At 35.2% G+C, this 13,464-nt stretch overlaps 1 protein-coding gene across 3 annotated transcripts in view; it reads right to left on the minus strand.

Moving 5' to 3' along the window:
* BIRC6 (baculoviral IAP repeat containing 6) overlaps positions 1-13,464 on the minus strand; it is a 174,208-nt gene that overhangs the window by 125,046 nt on the left and 35,698 nt on the right. For all 3 annotated transcript variants that reach the window (XM_058834201.1, XM_058834202.1, XM_058834203.1), the window contains exons 12-17: positions 10,409-10,634; positions 5,925-6,085; positions 2,978-3,109; positions 1,617-1,748; positions 1,161-1,339; positions 561-691 (exon numbers count right to left, since the gene is read on the minus strand). In XM_058834201.1, the coding sequence (XP_058690184.1) occupies positions 561-691; positions 1,161-1,339; positions 1,617-1,748; positions 2,978-3,109; positions 5,925-6,085; positions 10,409-10,634 (961 nt within the window). The remainder of the gene's footprint in view (positions 1-560; positions 692-1,160; positions 1,340-1,616; positions 1,749-2,977; positions 3,110-5,924; positions 6,086-10,408; positions 10,635-13,464) is intronic.

Consider the following 13,464-nt stretch of genomic DNA (forward strand, 5'->3'; position numbering starts at 1 on the left):
ACCAACTTTCATCATCTACAGAACTCTTATCAACTGTTTGGACATACCTCTTTGCCTCACTGACCTCTTTATGCCTGCTACAGTCAGTGCCACCACTGCAGGGTGGCAGCTGGTAATACACTGTAAATACTCTATTACTTGCATCTAGGTCTACAGTACCAAACCAAAGACTTCAAAAACTTCTTTGTTAGCTTGATTTGATTCTAAACTTTTTGACAATTAATATAATTTCTGCCTTAAGAAAAAAGGCAATGTGGAAATAGAAAGAGAGTTTCCTTTAAAAAAATGTATCTGTTTTACCAAGGAAACTTATTTACATTTGCTTTTTGAAGTCAGGCAAAAAAACCCACTCAACATGTAATTTCACGCATGGTGTTACTCTACCACAAATTTCACAGCATAGTGCCCTCTTGCAATTTACAGGATTTTCTATATAAAATAAGCTTATAAAATGACAACTTGAAACAGTATCTTGACCTGAGCTATTTCAAGAACTAAGCTTTTTATGAGGAGCATAACGGAAGCTAGTATTTCTTCACCATTAAAAGATACCTACTAACCTTTCCTTTGAAATTGAAGTTTTTTTAAATCTTCGAATTGTAACAGAGACTTCTTGAAGTAAGTCACAGCCTCGCAGATTATCTGATTTTCTTGAAGAAGTAGTGGCTTCAATTTTGCTAGATGGCTTTTCCTTATATTTCCAGAAAAATAACAATCATAAATCACATTGTTTCTGATTTATTTTTATACCTTGTTCAGTGAAATGCAAGCAGTTTGCTAAAATCTCTCAGTTTGAGTATTGTGCCAAAAGAGACTATTTTTATTCACTAATTGCTTTAATATAGAACAATACACATGCACACATCTTCACAGAAGGATAAGGCCTATCAGCAACTGAAAACACTCAAGGAAACAGAAGTTTCAAAAATAAGTGTTCAGAATGCGAAAGTGGCAGAAGAGAACTTTTCAATTAAATCTGCACAAAAGAAACAACTTAGAAATGTTGAACTCTAATTCTTGAAGGTGTCAACACAGTGTCACCTCTTTAGAAAGTAGTTTTTAATATATCTTAATTCTGCTAACAGCTGTTTCATTTTCAGATTACATGAATCATACCAAGTCTACAACTAACACATGAATCTTCCTTGGCTATTCATTACCTTGCCTGCTGCAACTTTTGCCAACAATGAAGCAAGTGAATGGCCCTTGTTGGTCTGAGGTTTTAGAGGAGGTATCCTAACCACGGGTCTAATGCCACCATTGCAGATTTCCTCTGTTCCTCTGTCATTCACTGCTTTGACATGAATTAAAAATGAACGATACTTGCCACCAGCCATGCCTAAAAGTGGAGAAGAAAAAGGGAGTGGGGAGAATTTGCACAGTTTAAACACATTGCAAGTTAACACGGTTAATCTGTTAACAGAACAGATTAACCATGTTAATTACAGTAGTGTATCATCTGTTTGAAACAGCAACTCAATATGGTGTTATACAGCAAAATTGGTCAATATAAAAATAAATAACAAACCTATGTCTGACTACAGAAGTATGAGATCCACTTCTGTTACACAAGCTTCATGCAAATAGCATAATAAACTAAATAAATAAAGGTTTACCTTTAACAAGCTTTGGACTTGTTAGTGTCAACATTCCAGCATGGCCTGATAGATCAAGTCCAGTAGCCAGCCATACTGGACCACAAAGTATATCTTCCTTGTGCTCCTCCAGAAATGGACACAATCTAAGACCTTACAAAAACATGAATAATATGGATCTGAATTAACCATAATTAAGTCAAAAAATCTGATCATTTGTATGGATTTAAAATGCACCATGTCAAACTCTGATCACTAAACACATATAATTTGACATAAAAAATTACTTGAAGTTCACTTTTAGACATTTTCCAGTGAAATCAATTAAGGTAGATGACAGTTTTAAAACCATTTTCAGTTACATTATATGGATTAATATATATATTGACTGGCTTATAAAAGCCACAAAATACACAACTGATGAAATAAAGAACCAATATATACAGAGCCATTAGCATTACTGGGTTGTTACAGAAGCAGGACAACACTGTTTAAAAACAAAATGAAACAAATACTAAATTTAAAACAAGGACAGCTTTGTTTCTTCTATGGGAGATACAAACTATTGAAATCATATTCAGTCATTTGCTGCTCCTTTCTCAGCATAAAACTCCTCCCTTTGGCACTTTTATTAGTCCTTTGATCCTTCCCCTCATTCTTTGTAACCCCTCCTTTCTTGGAGTCATAGAATCAAAGCACGGTTTGGGTTGGAAAGGACAGTCACACTCTAGATAAGCCCGATTACATGAGAGAAAAGGTGTAAAGACTGTTGAAAGGACCAAGAAAAAGAACCATCGCTCTAGAACTGAGTCACTCCAACTGTCAAATTTTAGTCTGCAGCTCTCCTCACTCAGACCCACTCATTGCCTTTCACAGTCTAAGACATTTTGTGGAAGAGTGCTAGTTAACAAAAAAGTTATAAAAACAGGCACAACCAGCGTGATGTGGCCTAGTTATGAAATCTTTATTTTCTGTTCCTTATTTTCTTGGTTTACTGCAGCAATCTCTACAAAAACCGGTATTTAAGGAAAAATTATATTAAACTAGCCAAAGAAACAAAGTAAAATACTGCTGAAACAGGCTAGCAATTTAAGTTATAAAGGTGCCATATCAATCTACCTGATTTCTAAATTCAAATAAACATTAATCTGCTTTAACCACCAAAACTCTCTAGTAGTTTAGGACATTTCTGGTGTGTCTGTGTTAAACTTTTAAGTCATACAGCAAACAGACCGAGAGAAAAATATCTTTAAAGACAGCTGAGAAATTGCTCTATTTCAATGTCTGAGAAATTTTTGCAGAAGAATTCAAATTTATCATTAAAAGAAGAAAAAAGCAAGGTCCTATTTTAACTGAAGTAAAACAAGATCAATAAAACTTACATTGTGGTTCCTCTACATCCATATACTGCATTTCTTCACTGAATTCCACCAGTCCTGGTTTTCCATTTCTCTCCATTTCAATATTATGAGCTGGAGATAAAGGAAATGTGATCTGTCTATCTACTGCTGCTTCTGAAAGTAAAAATATTATCATTGTTTCAAATACTGTTCAAGGCTCAGGAAAAACACAAGTGGTAGTTTTCATAGCAAAGTTATCAACTTTCTGCCTATAGCAATATTTCTAATACAAACCCACAAGTATCCAAAGATATGCTTTTCAAATGGATTGAAGTTGCAGCAAATAGTTAAAAATACAGTATATCTGAATGACCTGTAAAGAGCCTGTTTTGTTTTAACACTGCCCAAATTCTTTTCCCCTAATAATCAACTGCAGATTACTCCTAAGCAATTAAGATTCCAGTACTGAAAGTTTGATAATTTAAACTTAAAATAACTGGATTGCTCCTGCTGAACATCAAACATTATTTTGGTAATACTTAAACACAGCCCTTTTTCCAATTAAATGGATCACATGAATTATCGATGAAGAGGACATGCAAGCAAATTAACAAGAAGCATATACAGTGAATTAACTGCCAGACCAAAACCATTAGTTCCCAACCGGAAGAATTATGTCTCTGGCCTTCCCATTACTACACACAACATATTTAACTGTTTCCAGTGCTCCTGTCATACAAAAAAATGACTGAATAAACTCTGCCCTGCACATCTTCTCTACATCTCATTATCTTAAAATTTTCATTCCTTTCTCTCCTCATGGAAGGAGAGAAATTTGGGGGAGGGGTGTTAACTGAATTTCAGTCTGAGGTTTTTATACATTTCTAAGAGCCATCAAACAATGTTCAATATTACTTCTCCCTAGGACTGGAACATTTTGGTTAAGATCTATCACAGATATAAATTATCTATCTTTGTCTTCCCCTATAATGAAATCATTAGTGTCCTATTATTTTATTCAATAGTGCATAGAAAAAGGCAAATGTCACTAAAATCCTTTTCCAAAACTCAAGAAATTGAAAAAGGGAAGGAAACAACTGCAATGCAGCTACACTTGGAGAAGAAGTTGGTTAGTCCAACCCTAATGAATAAAAAGCAAACAAAAAAGACTTTGTCAAGGCTGCCTTGCAGGTGCTCTCACATTCCCCAGTCCTTTCCAGACTGCCTGACCCCCCATTCAATGCCTTTTCTACCTTGTAAAAGAAAAAAGCAAATTCCAGTATATTGCATGTAAGGAAGTGAAATGCCATTTTCTGGAAAAGCTCTGTCATGTCTTCTGATCAGTATGCTCTGCTGAAAAGCATTCACAGAGAGATCTGGCAATTTAGTTCACAGCTAAATCAAATGTCTCCAAGGAATTACCACCTCGTGGAACTGTTTGCTCAGAAGTGTTTAAAATTGAAGCATTAAGGGAAAGAATTTAGCTTGTCTTCTATTGTTTTGTTCCATAGGTAAAGATTTTCAGATTAATTCTGACATCCAGGTCTGCAAATGGACTGAAATCAATGCTGAAAACAAAGCAGGTTTCATTCAGGACAGAAACATGGACAATCTGCTCTGGTTTTCTCTTTGATAGAACAAATTTCTTCTACGTGTTAAAATTAAGGTTTTATGGCAAGGATTAAAAAAAAACTGAAGAAACTGAAAGAACACCTGTTGACTGCTGTCCTGCAGTCACAGCTAGCACTTCTGTTAAACCTAAACCGTCTTGAACCCTAAAAGAATAGGCTTTTCTCACACAATATTACTATACTAGAATATTTTGTTCTTGGATGACAACCTGTTTACAGTATTTAAGGAGCACCTCCAGCACACATTTTTTTGTTGATAAACACTGGGGAATGCTACAGAGTGAAGTTTTATAAAAGCATGTTAATGATCTTTGAAACGCCTATATTCCTTTCTGAAATTAACAGCTGTTACTCTTGTGTTTAAGTGGGATGGTCTTACTTAGCAGTTAAAAAAATAGGAAAAGGGAAGGAAAAAGGGCTTTTATGATCATGTCTGCTGTTCTCCTCAACACATTTTATATCCAGCAAGCAATTTAATAATATCTGACAGCAAGATTTCTCTGAACTAGACAGTTCCCAGAAGCTTTTGGAAAAGAGGTGGCCAGATAAAGATAAGCAATTAATGCCTTAATAAAAGGAAGTGCAGCATGTAATACCTTCCACTCTAGCAGACAAAGCAGCAGCACATGAAACGAATGCTCTCACCACAGGAAAACCCCAAAGGAGGTACTTCCACATCAAAGAACTGACTTTCAATTTATGCTACCCCCTCATAGGTTCCCTGAGAGCTAGTAAGATGCAGAGTCCAGTCAGGAACCTTCCCAAGGCAAGAGCATTCCTAACTTTGGTCTACTCTGTCAAAGCTGCAATGAATAAAAGGTGAAATCATATTGCAGCTTTCACACAGCTTAGTTAATGAGCCAAATGATGAGAGAATTCCCAAGGAAGCCACGGGATTTTTTACTTCCATCAAGAAAAGCCTTGCTATTTTCTCACTGGCAAACAATCTCCTTCTGTGACTTGGAATAATTTAGTATATATTCTTTACTATATCAAGACCTTAAAAGAGCACCATTTGGTTAATCAGTCAATCTCTATGATGATTTACAATTGACAACTTATTTTTAATGACTGTAGGATTCATGCAGTACAGAACTATAAACTGAGTTCAGTCTTTTTGAGCTATGTACTATTATTTGTATAAATGTCAAGATTTTGAAACTGTTAACCCAGTTTGTCTCCCCAATTCACATTCAAGCATGATAACTGAAAAGAGCCCATGATACTGAGAAACAGAATAAATCAGTAAAAGTGTAATACTTACACAATTGCAAGCAATTTTTCTGATATACATCACAGAGAATAATGAGTTTGAGAAAAGAAAGAATGTTTTGAAAGATATCCTAGTTTTTTCTTACCATTGACTTTCCCTAAGCCTGGAGCTTTATTTTTCAGTAAAGTCACTTGAATCTGGGGAATGTTTGTGATGTTTGAATTCAAAACAAATTTGAAGTCCACATGTCCAACCATACAGGCTTTTGGTAGAACCAGTTCGAAGACATGCTCATCCCAGCTGTTGCTGTCAGGAAAAAAGAAGACAATGACCCACTGTACAGAGAAAATTCCAATAATGCAGGCAGCATCACATAGTCCATTCTGCACCTATGCACAGCCTCTTTAACAAGAAGAAAAACTTATTTTGTGTTAGTTGACATCCATATGAATTTCTGGAGTAGAAGTCTTTCAAACTTTAAAGCTTTCAAGCTAACCACACTAATTTTGTGAAGAAGTTGAAACACCAATTGATATGACAGGGAGAAGCAATGTGCACTTGAAAGCAGAAGTGGAAAGATTCCCTACCTATTACCTTTATCACAGTACAATTTTCGTATTACTATAAATACCAGTTACTTGTTTCCATAAAAAAAAGTACAAGAATAAAAAAAACAAGCACAACACTAAAAGAAGATCTATCAATTAGAGAAGTGTATGAAAGAATGATCAGAGGTACCTACCTTGTAATCTCTTTTAAATTGCCCTTATCCATTGTTTAACACCAATGTCACTTTCCAGTGGTACAAGATCAACATACAGGAGACCCAAAATACTATTTTTAAATTATTTTTAAAGCACATTTGATAATTCATACAGGATGGAAAGTGCTTCTTACCAGGTACACACTCAGAAGCCTGTGCTGTGCAAAAGGGTGCAGCTTTCTTTTATTAAGTCACATTTCTGTTTTGAGGACAAGCTTGGTGTACACTGAAAGTGTAAACTTGAGACAAGTTCCCCTCGATGATCCATTCCATAGTTTGATACAGTGGGGTTTGCAAAAAACAGTTCAAACCAAAGAGCAAGGAAAATAAAACTAATTATGTGCCAATTGCCCTGTTTGTATACATTTTAAAAACTAACTGAACTTCTTGATCTCCTTAGTTTAGCAGTAAATAATTTTTTTAAATGTAACTTTGATATACTTATTTAGTTGTATAGCTGAGAACACTAAGAAACTGAGTGTGCTGCTATAAATATTTGAGACATCTTTCTAACATCTAATTCACAAATAGGATTTTAACTTCAATAGCACGCTACACATTATGCAGAAAGCCATTTTAAAATAGATTAAGAAATGGTGCAATTGTATTTATTTCTTTACAGTAATATCCCTGACAGCCAGATCTCCTTCAGGCATATGCAATGCAACTTAAAAGAGATTTCAGGTACACGTGACCAAATGGCACACCAGCTTTCCAGAGCAAGCAGCATAGAAAAACAAGAGATTTTGGGAGGAAAAATGGACAGAAGCAAAAGATGGACAGAAAAGAATTCGTGGTTATGATTCAAGAAGTAACACTGAAGAATTTTCATCTAACTGTACAAAGAACACAAGTAAATAAAATACAATGAAAATTTATCCCACTGCTCTGGGGGGAAAAAACCCCTAAAATCTCTCTTAGCAACTGTAACACTAAATATTTAGTATCACTCATGCCTTTCCTCTAGCTTGGAAAACCCGTAATCCATTGCCAAACAGAGAGAGGTTCTGGGATGTTTTTTCATGTCATGCAAAGCATGGATTAAATAAAACACGCAAAGGAGCCAGACTTCTGAAACACAAAGTAATATTCTGCTCATCCAGTTTTAGTTAAAGACCTGGTACAAACCCAGAAATTAATAATAAACCACTTTGTCTGTAGCAGTCTTTTGTAGTCTATGTGCTGCATACAATGCACACAGCCATAGTGAATTACAACTGTTATTTGTCTACCCCAGAAATCTATTTCTGACAGAATTGAACAGCAGATGCTCAATAGGCACATATGGAATAAAGAATCTCCAGGAAGGTCTCACATTAATCCAGCAGTTAAGAGATCCTATACCTCTGGAAATAAAATGCTACAATCTTCACAATGAAATTCTGTGATTACTTAAAGACTCCCCATTAAAGTTTCTTTTTAATATCTTATAGGTTGTTTTAAGTACATCCTTTATTCATGTGCAAAGTTTCAAATTAGTCAACAAATTAATTTACTTCCTTATTATTTTCTCATATCTTAGCATATCTATCCTAAATATCACTTTTCTCTGATAATCTAATGCAAAGTCATTTGGGAACTCTTCTACTATTGAAACGCTTCTAAATCTATAGCATCTTTCTAAAGAACATACAATCCATACTGTGTTCTAAGCACCAGCATACCATAATTCTCAACTACAAGACTTTTTTCAACACACTTATTCATTCCTTTTCTAGAACATCTCACTGTCTGATCTTCACTGCAACTGAGCTTTGAACAGCAGAGCCCTTTCCAGACGTTAAACACTGGAAAGAACATTAGCATCTAGCTCTTCCTTCTTTCATATATTTTCAAATATGTCTCTGTAAGATGAATACATCCTACATAAATTTGAGATCAGGCCAGGAAACTCAGATGTCACTGCTTTAACCATGCATATTAGGAATTCATGTACCTCTCTTTTAAAAGAATTAACCTCATTTAACTTTTCAGTTACATTACACCTGAGGGGACAATACTGATGTTTAGATAATTCAGAAGGTAAATAAGACTCTGCTTTTCTTTTTTATTTGTTGCACAGTCTTTTTAGAATAACAAAGTAGGATTGTAAAATAATGCCATTTTCTAAAATACAGTTCCAGGATTATCTCTTTCTATGTATTTGAGAAGCAAAAGAATTATCATATCAAATTGCATTACTCATCCAACTAACACTGTATCCCACATCATGATAGGTATCAGTATGAGGCACTCAAAAAAAAGATAAAAGGAACCTCATATTAACAACCAAAAAAATAATCCAGAAATCAAAAAGTTTCTTCCCAGATAACTTTTAATTAAGAGCTAACATGGCTTTCAATCTTAAGATTCTACCCTAAGAACAAAGGGACTGTAATTTAATAATTTTCATTATGAGTCATATAGCAGCTGTCAAAGATTTCCAGCACTAAACCAAAACTTCTAACTTTTCCTCTTTACAGCCCTGTTTTATTTAGCAGCAGGCATAATTCTTTTCTTCTAATGAAACAATATTCATCAGCTAATTTTCCACTTACCCTCTTACAATTACAGCTGGTAACTTCACTGCTTGCTTCCTTGCAACTTCATATTGATAGCTTTTTACTTTTCAACTGTTGCTGAACACATTTGGATAATCAACAGTTTTAACTGAAAGTTATTTTGCAAGGAACCACCTCTCTTCTGCTTGTTACATACAGAATATTTGACTTATACAAAGCAAAACCACAAGACAAATATAGGCTTTAAAGCCTATAAGGCATTGCAAGCTTTCAACTGTAGCTTATGAACACTTATTTAAAGTAAGTCCAGCTCCCGTTTTGTGTCAGCCCTGGAAATGCCTGCATCCATTACATGTTTTCCCACCTGGAATGCTTAATTATCACATGCTATCTTTCAGCTATTTGTATATGACATGCTTCTCTTTTTTTGCCCCACACATTACCTCTAGCTTCCCTAGCACCCTTTGGCCATCTCATTATTTTCACTCTATGGCTATTTCAAGTCTACATGACAATCTAAATGTTACACATCAGTGGAACAGACATAGCAATCTGACCTGAAAGACCCTGTAGTGTCTTATGCATGGTCCCTTAATAAAACAAAAACCTTCTATCTATATTTTGTTTCTCCAAGCATTTCTCACAAAAAAAAAAATAAACAAAGCTACTTCAGGTAGGTTTTAAGCAATCATTCAAGGAGACTGCAACACTGCTGTAGCTGTATTTATGGGCCCAGAGGAATTCTACATTCTAATGTCATGTGTAAAAAACTAAGTCCTGCTACACATACCATGCTGGCAGCTCATTTCAATGAAAACACTGCCTAAACCTTAGCACTACTAGAGCTCTGGAGTGGCTTAAATATCTCTTATACAAATATTTAACTTGACTAGACATAAAACCAGATTCTACCTTCATATTTTAAAGTAAATTACAATACAATTTTTATTTAGGATAATTAGTCACACCGGCACCCACAGTTTTAATTTTCTGATTAAATAATGTACTAAAAATGTATGTATACATAAGAAGGGTGAATCAGACTTTTACAGAAACTATCAAGAATATCTCTAATTCTGGCAAATGTACTTATCTAATTATGTAATATAATGACCACATTTGGCAAACAAAAATCCAGCAATTCAAAACCTGACTTTTCAATTTGTCCAGTAAAATGCCTCTGGCACCACCACCTATAATGCAAACTACCAAATGGGAATTATCATCTTTGAAAACGCATGTTCTTAAACTTGTACACTAGTTAAAAACAATTAAATTGCATGAAATTTGTGGTTGTACAGCTACACCAGCTAGTGAAGTAATGAGCAATGCACACAGTTCCTCATGCACTATTCCCATGTGTACCTGTCCGTCTGTAGCTTCCAAGTCCGAGTGTGCTGAGCTGCATCCCCGTGGTGCTGCTGGTGCAGATGCTGAGGGTGCCGCCTTTGCTGCTGTTCCTGCTGGACTTCCACCCAACAGGGAGGGACAGTGGCTGAAAACCGTGGTGTCAAGGTCTCAAAACGGGTCAGTTCCACCAAGGATGTCAGTGTCTCAAGGGAGAATGGCTGGTCCACCAAAAGATCAACTCCTGAATAATTACAGCACATACACCCATTACTATGTAGATATTTTTCCCAGAACATCCTATAAAAAATAGTTCAGAATATATCAGAACTGCTATAGACAAAATGAGCTAAAAGTCATATGAAGGTTTTTTAGTTAAAAATGAAAAATAATAAACTCCCTCCCCCCCGCAAAAGCACCACCCTCAACTGACAACAACAAAAAACAACCACAGAAAACTCCAACACAAGCAACTAAACATCCCAGTCTTGAAGCCTGTATCCTTTGAAGGCAGCTCACTTGGAATAAATTTTCTAAATACTGGGAGCTCTGAGCATGCTGTGTGAGATTTAGCCAGCAGCATCAGGAATAAGTAATTAGCCAGCTATACTTTGATGATGTAAAGCTGATTAAACATTTTTTTTAATATTCCTACTGACTCAGATTAAAAAAAAAATATATATTTCATGAAAACAGACAGAAATTACTATGCATTTTTATCACTGCTTAAAACATTACTTTGGCCCCTTGTTATCAATACAGACTTGTTTTATGGTGGATTACTAGAACATTGTGGAAGGCTCCCAGTTTAGTTTAAAACAGGGGTAAGTGAAAAACAAACATGCTTTATGTTAAACACTTAAAAGACACTGGCCCATGACAATTATTTTGTCTTCTTGTCTTTATATTTAGGCCTTGTACCAAAGAAACAAGGGTATTAATTGTAGTATTGAAAACTAAAATATTCCAGGAAGTCAAAGACCTAAAGAAACCACAAAGAAACCAAAAATTGATAATCAGATTTCTCAGACATATGAAACCCCCAACCAACCAAAAAACCCCAAACCAAACCAAAAACAGACAAAAAAACCCAAACAAAACCTAACCAACCAACCAAAGAACACCAACCTACCAAATCTCAGGGAAAATAAGACATGCACAGTGTACACTTTCTAGTATTTTGAGCATCTTCTCTTAAAAATGTGTTTTGAAGGAAAAGCTTTTGCTTGTAAAGAAAACATGGTTTTCAATAGGAGAAAGTTTGCTACCTAGTAATGTCACCACCCAGGGTGAGGAGATAATAACACACCAACAAAAATACCACCCTCACCGTGGAGCCTGAACCTAGAGAGTACCTTGAAAAACAATCTCAGAGGCAGGAAAATGCCAAAGAAATAAGAAATGCTTAGAAATTGAATTTCAATAATACAGCAAAGACCTTCACTTCTTTAACTGCCAAATGTGAACCTCATTAGCTGGATGACACTGCAATGAGAAGTGAGATCATTGCTCAAACTGTACAACAAGCCTATCTTTGAGCAGACTGGATTTTTCTGCTTCATTCTCCTTCCTCATCCAACAGAAACAAATCCAAATTCAGAGTATTCAGAACAACCACATACATGTAATCTACCCCTAAAAGTGAAAAATTAAGGACTTAACTTTCCACTGCTGTCAAGTATTCCTGGCTTCTTTTAAAAATTACAAACTTTTATTACATTCTAACAAAGTGTTATAACAAGACAAAGTTCTAACAGCAAACTTGAAAACGAGTTTTAAACTGGCCAGGAAAACTAATATTCTTTTCTAATTCACTTTGCAAAAAAGCATTATTTTACATTACTTCACCATACAACCCCCTCTGCTCCTTTAAAGGAAATGGTAATCTAAGATTGCTATGAGAGTAACTTATTTTCTCTTAAAACAAAAAAAATTAAAATGCATCCAAGTTGAAAATTCAGGATAGAGAATAAAAAAGTAAAAATAGGATAGAAAATAAAAAAAAAATGCAAGAAACACATTCTAGAATGCAAACAGTGGAGAAAAATAAACACACAAAGCCCACAGTATAAAGGAACAATATCTGAGTAGAAGCTTCTGCTTGTTGCAGGAGTTCATTTCCCCAAACAGAAACCTTTCTCTTGAGCTGTGTCTCTGTCTGAAAAACATGCTAAGACAGAAGTGGAAGACAACACTTTTTCTTTTTTTTAGTACTTAAGACCAAAAGAGAACACTGATATTATAAATCAAAGGCTGATCACGATCCACACAACTGACAACCTCAGTACTGAAGAGGTTCACACAGCCCTAACAATCATTCTCTTATATGCTAAGAGTCCTGGATTATTAACTTTAGTATCCTCAAGAGTTCATTTGGTTTCAACAATTCCCACCCAGACCCCTCATTTCAGTACTGACTTAGAAAGTCTAAATTATATGACTACTTAAAGGAGGACCTGCAGCTTGTGGACAACCTAAAGATACAGCTACTTTGAAGTCTATACATAAATAAATCAATTTCTTATTCCAAGAAATCATATTCAACACTATACTGAAGGCTGGATGGGAACAAGATAAAAACAAGAAAAAAAGTTTCCCTTTATAGTATTGGCAGAATTTAAACAGTAATGATCATCTATTTGACTCATCAGGATACCATTTGCTTGGAAGTCACTTAACTCTGCTGATAAGCTATTATACAGGGAGTGCATCCATTGAAGCTCATGTATGTCCTTGACATCTATATTCTTTTCTATTTTATTTGCCATTAGTAAAAAAGGGTGCAGAAGAAAGTCACAGACTTTTTTCCTCCTCACATATTTACAGTTTATTTTCTAGTGATCTTCAAACTTCAGGAATGGCTTCTTTGGTGAAAAAGAGGAGAAGCAGGAGAAATTCAGGCCTCAAAGCAACTGCTGTAATGCTGCTTACAAATAAACTTATGACAAAAAGCATCTCTTCCTTCCTTTGACTGACTTTTGAGGAATAATATTGGGGTCACACAAATACAGTCCGCCACCCTTAAAATCACATGTAGAGACTGGAAAAAGTCCAAGTGTTTTGTTTTGGTTTTT

The sequence above is a fragment of the Poecile atricapillus genome, chromosome 3 (genome assembly GCF_030490865.1).
Source record: "Poecile atricapillus isolate bPoeAtr1 chromosome 3, bPoeAtr1.hap1, whole genome shotgun sequence".
Classification (NCBI taxonomy): Eukaryota; Metazoa; Chordata; class Aves; order Passeriformes; family Paridae; genus Poecile; species Poecile atricapillus.